This window comes from Salvelinus alpinus, chromosome 33 (assembly GCF_045679555.1).
Source record: "Salvelinus alpinus chromosome 33, SLU_Salpinus.1, whole genome shotgun sequence".
Lineage (NCBI taxonomy): Eukaryota > Metazoa > Chordata > Actinopteri > Salmoniformes > Salmonidae > Salvelinus > Salvelinus alpinus.
This window is the reverse complement of record NC_092118.1, coordinates 13,504,479-13,510,478: the sequence shown is the minus strand read 5'-3', so window position 1 is coordinate 13,510,478 and position 6,000 is coordinate 13,504,479. Positions and strand designations below refer to the sequence as shown.

Sequence of the window (6,000 nt, the reverse complement as noted above, 5' to 3'; positions counted from 1 at the left end):
GAAGGCACGATTTATAGTCCAATATTTACACGCATTTTGAGGAAGGGCGGATTGGAGTGCAAGTGTTTAAACTGTCCAGTATTTAGCAATCATAATAAGAGACTGGTAGCAGCAGTTGTGATGTGTGTGTAGCATAAATGTATGTGTGTGTGTGTGTGTGTGTGTGTGTGTGTGTGTGTGTGTGTGTGTGTGTGTGTGTGTGTGTGTGTGTGTGTGTGTGTGTGTGTGTGTGTGTGTGTGTGTGTGTGTGTGTGTGTGTGTGTGTGTGTGTGTAGAGATCTGTGTGGATGTTTGCGTAAGGGAGTGCATCTGTGCTAAGTTGTGAAGAGTCAAGTGCACGTGGTCAGTCCAGGGGGTCAGTCCAGGTGGTCAGTCCAGGTGGTCAGTCCAGGGGGTCAGTCCAGGGGGTCAGTCCAGGTGGTCAGTCCAGGGGGTCAGTCCAGGGGGTCAGTCCAGGTGGTCAGTCCAGGGGGTCAGACCAGCGGGTCAGTCCAGGTCGCCAGTCCAGGTGGTCAGTCCAGGTCGTCAGTCTAGGTGGTCAGTCCAGTTCAAGTGTTTCAAGGTTTCCTTTATGTTTTCTTCGTGTTCTTTATTCTCGCTGTACGGGAAATGGTTTGTAAGCGTTCAGCTCGGCACAAGCTTTTCCTGGTACATTATGCTTACTTTCAATGGGAGTCCATACTTCTCTATCGCCTGAATGTGTTAAAAGTGCTCCTGCTTATTGATCAGTTCCTCAATGCTCTAACGACCAGTAGCAATGATGTCTAGCAGAACAAAGACCAGAGAAACTCACTCAACTCACAAGGAATCTCTTGGAGGATCTGCTACTCGGGAATGTACTCTCATTTGACCCAACGGCATCCGACACCCATCCGACACCCATCCGTCATGCTTGTAACTGAAATTGACATATAAGCGACGGTACTTAACTGGCCCGAGGCCCGATTTAAATCCACTCTAACAGACTAGTGGACTGACCCTGACCCCTCTGCTCCTCAGGAGTTGGCAGACATGCGCCACATCCACTCCAAGGTGAAGAAGCAGTACCAGGACAAGATGGCCGAGCTGGCCCACGCCAACCGGCGGGTGGAGCAGCACGAGACAGAGGTGAAGAAGCTGAGGCTGAGGGTGGAGGAGCTGAAGAAAGAACTGGGTCAGGCGGAGGACGAGGTGAGCACCAACACACACCACATTCACTTAAACATGGATATATATACAGTTCCCTCCGTAATTATTGGGACAATTAAGCATTTGGTTAATTAGAGGTTAAAGTTCAGACTGTCGGCTTTAATTTGAGGGTGTTTTCATCCATATCCCTTGAATTGTTTAGAAATTACAGCACTCTTTGTACATAGTCCCCCCATTTTAGTGGAGAAAAAGTACTGGGATCAATTCACTAATGTGTATTCAAGTAGTAAAAAGTGAAGTATTTGATCCCATATGTATAGCACTTCTACACTTCTACATGAATGTGGATGCTACCATGATGACAGAAAATCCTGATTGAATCATGAATAATGATGAGTGAGAAAGTTATAGACCCACACAACCTCCCCTGTTACTATAATGGTGAGGGGTTAGCATTTCTTGGGAGGGCGATATTTATGAGTCTGTAACTTTCTCACTCGTCGATATTCGAGATTCATTCAGGATTATCTGTATTCATGGTAGCATCCACATTCATGTAGAGGTTTTCAGAAACATTCTATTCTTATTGACAATCAAAGTGATTCCAGAATGACACAATACATTATTTACCGTTAATTTCTTTTGGGCACAGAATAATCTGAAACACAACCAAAACAAACAGAGTTTGTAGAGTCACAAGCTTGATGTAGTCATTGCGTGCTAACAATATGGGACCAAATACATCACTTTTTGCTACTTTAATAGAAATATAAGTGAATTTGTCCCAATACTTTTGCTTCCCTTAAATGCGGGGAATAGGTACAGAAAGTGCTGTCATTTCTAAGCAGTTCACCCGATAAGGATGGAAATACCCTCAAATTAAATCTAACAGTCTGCACTTTAACCTCATAGTCATTGTTTGATTTTAAGTCCAAACTTTTGGAGTATAGAGCCAAAAGAAGAAAACATGCTTCACTGTCCCAACAATTACTGAGGGCAGTGTAGATACAGTAGATACTGTACACATACTGTACATATAGTCAGTAAGTGCTTGTGTTGGGTATTTAGGATTTTGATCCAAAGTATTCCATTCAGAATACTGATTCTGGGATTTGTAGTCTGGTGTAACTATGATTTGCAATGACCGATTTCTCTCTCACTTTCTCCTCCATCCCAGCTGGATGAGGCCCATAATCAGACCAGGAAGCTACAGCGGTCTCTGGATGAGCAGGTGGAGCAGTCAGAGAACCTCCAGGTCCAACTGGAACATCTGCAGTCCCGGTACGACTGATTCACACACACACACACACGCATGCGCACACACACTTATCATATGCTCTCTCTCTCACACACACACACACACACTCACACACACACCTCTCATATATGGTCTCACACACACACTCTACCTATGTCTATCTACATGCAGGAAAAGCACACATTCACACGTCCAATGTCATACCCTTCTCAGTGGTCTTTGGTAGTGTAAGATGTTTAATCACACAGTATATGGCTGCCATGCTTGTGTTCTCAACTCTAGTTCTCCCAGGTATCTTAGCTGGAGGATATTAGCCCACTGTGAGGCTTGTGTCTTAGTTTGTCAGGCAAGCAGCCCTGCTCACACTTGGCCAGTCTGTCTACTAGCCGTCCTGTCCCCCAGCTCTCTCTCTCTCTCTCTCTCTCTCTCTCTCTCTCTCTCTCTCTCTCTCTCTCTCTCTCTCTGCCTTATCATTCCACCCGCGTCCCAGCTCATCCCCTCCGACAGCCAATCGCGGACCGCCCAGTCACAGTTTACCGTAGTAACACAGAGCCTGCGTGCGGCACAGCGGTGCTGGCCCCCTGTAGCTTAGCAGAGGGGTGACAGGCGTGTTGGCATGGAAACGCCTTTAGGAACACACACACACACACGGCCTCATGGAGCCCTGACCTGGAACAGTTAGGGAGTCAGGCCCCATCAGGTACCTAGTATAACACTGTACTGTATGTGGATGAACTCGCTCAAGCCACATTAACCCTGATGCACGGGTCGTAGCTGGATAGGAGTGGGAATATTAATGGTTCTAAAAAATGTAATATTAATAGATGAAGGATTTTGAGATTTAGTGGTTGTCCACTACCTCTCCTATGGGTATTTTACTATCCTATCACTCCTCTCTCTTTCTGTCATTTCTTTCTCTCCCATCTTTTCCGGCCATATGAAATGCTGTCTTTGATCTCTCTCCTCTGGCTTTTTAAAGGGATAATGTGACATTATGGCAATAAAGCCCTTTTTTCTACTCACCCAGAGTCAGATGAACTAGCATACTAGCTGTTCCTATAGACTTTCAGTGATTGCGCAAACGCTAGTTAGCAATGGCTCCAGAAACTACCTACACCTTCCTTCAAACTGCACGCAGAGACATAAAAATGGTATCCATGAGTTTATCTGACCCTGGGGAAGTAGAAAAAAGTAATTGCCAAAATGTCTCACTATCCCTTTAACCAGGGGAATAGTTCCCACCACATCCCAGCCTGTCTGTCTGAGATATAAATAGTCTAGTGATCTCCCAGCTCCAGCCTAGAGTCTATGATCATAAAGCTAATGTCTAAATCAATACCTCAGACCAGGCCAGGTGATCCGGGAAAACCTTGCATTCTGGGACAGCCAGTAGTGTGTGTGTGTGTGTGTGTGTGTGTGTGTGTGTGTGTGTGTGTGTGTGTGTGTGTGTGTGTGTGTGTGTGTGTGTGTGTGTGTGTGTGTGTGTGTGTGTGTGTGTGTGTGTGTGTGTGTGTGTGTGCGTGCGTGCGTGCGGTGGGGAAGGGGTGGTTAGTGGCCCAGCCTACCAAATGCTTATTTTACTGTAGCTTGTTAAAAGTCCATCCTTCATATCGATTTATCAATCAATCCTCTGTGGATCGTCTAATCCTGTGCACACACGCTCAATGCCACATGCGCACACACACACACACACACACACACATACAAACATACTCCACTTAGCCTATACACACATGACCTTTGGCCACCGGGTTTGTTAACAGGCCTAGGGTCAGTGGTGAGATAGTTGGAGACGGCGCTGAAGCGTGTGGATATAATGGCCTGGGAGAAATGGAGAGGGAGATAAGAGATGAACACAACAGAGAGACATACAAACAAACAGACAGACAGACAGACAGACAGACAGACAGACAGACAGACAGACAGACAGAGCGAGCGAGCGCTATCTCACATCGGGAGAGATCCCCCTGAGGCGTGGCCTGTGTGTAGGCCGGTGTAGGCCTATTCTACAAAGCAGAATCAATGAGTTAGCCAGCTAACATGCCTTAATATTCTGAAATGACTTTTAATTTCTTTGAAAAATAAGCTTGAAATGGGCATGGTCTAATTGATTCAACATCCAAAACCACATAGTTTAACTTCCTTAATGAACCATAAAATCAATAGTTATTCATGGTTGTTTATCAAAGTTAGCTGGCTAACTCATTGATCCTGCTTCGTAGTATACCCCTCTGGTCTGAAGACTGACAGCTTAATGGTCCACAAGAACTGTTCAGGATAATGTGTGCATGTGATGGGAATGCATGTGCATGTGATGGGAATGCATGTGCATGTGATGGGAATGCATGTGCATGTGATGGGAATGCATGTGCATGTGATGGGAATGCATGTGCATGTGATGGGAATGCATGTGCATGTGATGGGAATGCATGTGCATGTGATGGGAATGCATGTGCATGTGATGGGAATGCATGTGCATGTGATGGGAATGCATGTGCATGTGGTAAGAAGGGGTGTTTTTCTTTCTGTGTGTTGTGTCATTTCTGGTGGACCAGCAGGACATTCAGATCTCTCTAAATACTCGGCACTCTGAAGGCAATTAGAAAGTGGATCAAATGAAGCTTCTTCTTCTCTTTTGATTTCCCTTCACTGTAGCAGGTTTGTCTGTTTAGCGCAATCAGGGGGCCAATTCAGACTTCAAAATGTGACGCAGGTTGTGGAGCACCAACGATATTAGCACAACTCTCTGGCTGAACAGTGAGAGGCTTAACACGCACAGCCCCAATTTAGAGTTGTGGATGTGGACAGCAGGTCGTGCGCGCTGCCATTTGAAGTTCTCCTCTCGGCTTGTATGTTTTCCGAGGCGCCGCGTTAGTGGGTTTAACATGATCTGAGAGGTAGTTATATAACAGAAGAGATGGAGTAGGAGAGGAGGATTAGAAAAGAGAGGGAAAGCGAGGGGGAAAAAACAACGTTGGTTTCGTCAATAGATTTAAGATGAAGGGCTTAGAATTGTATTGGTATTTGAGATCTTTCTAACCTTGATTTCTCCCTCCTTTCAATCTAACATATTGCCTTCATACTGTATATTCCCACAGAGTGTGCCACATTGCTATTTGATATTGTACCAGCTGTGAACAGACACAAATAACACATTAGCAGTTTAGCAAGGCTGTTGGCTTTATAGATTAGATTGATTTGCCTTCATGCATTTGTACCGGAGGCTTTGTTGTGGAAGATGTTGTGGAAGCAATTGGGCATGAGTTTGATAAATTAATTATAGTAGCAGCATGAAAATATAGACTACCCACTGGGCACAGACGCAATTTAATTGTTTAGTTTTGATTTATTTTCTGTTGAGTTGTCAACTAACGTGAATTCAACGTGAAATCAACAAAACATTTCATGTCATTGGATTTAAGTTCAAAGTTGTGTGGAAAAAATGGGAAATTCCCCTACGTTGATGACTTTTTAACAAATCACATTTATGTTTTTTAAGTGCGTGTTCAGTGTGCCCAGTGGGTATCATTTCTCTATCTCCCCCCTGCTCCACCCCCCCCCCTCTCTCTCTCTCTCTCTCTCTCTCTCTCTCTCTCTGTCTCTCTCTCTCTGTC

At 45.0% G+C, this 6,000-nt stretch overlaps 1 protein-coding gene across 2 annotated transcripts in view; it reads left to right on the top strand.

The window, feature by feature from the left end:
• LOC139563007 (coiled-coil domain-containing protein 102A-like) overlaps nucleotides 1-6,000 on the top strand; it is a 67,676-nt gene that overhangs the window by 53,648 nt on the left and 8,028 nt on the right. For both annotated transcript variants that reach the window (XM_071381238.1, XM_071381237.1), the window contains exons 7-8: nucleotides 1,000-1,170; nucleotides 2,306-2,409. In XM_071381238.1, the coding sequence (XP_071237339.1) occupies nucleotides 1,000-1,170; nucleotides 2,306-2,409 (275 nt within the window). The remainder of the gene's footprint in view (nucleotides 1-999; nucleotides 1,171-2,305; nucleotides 2,410-6,000) is intronic.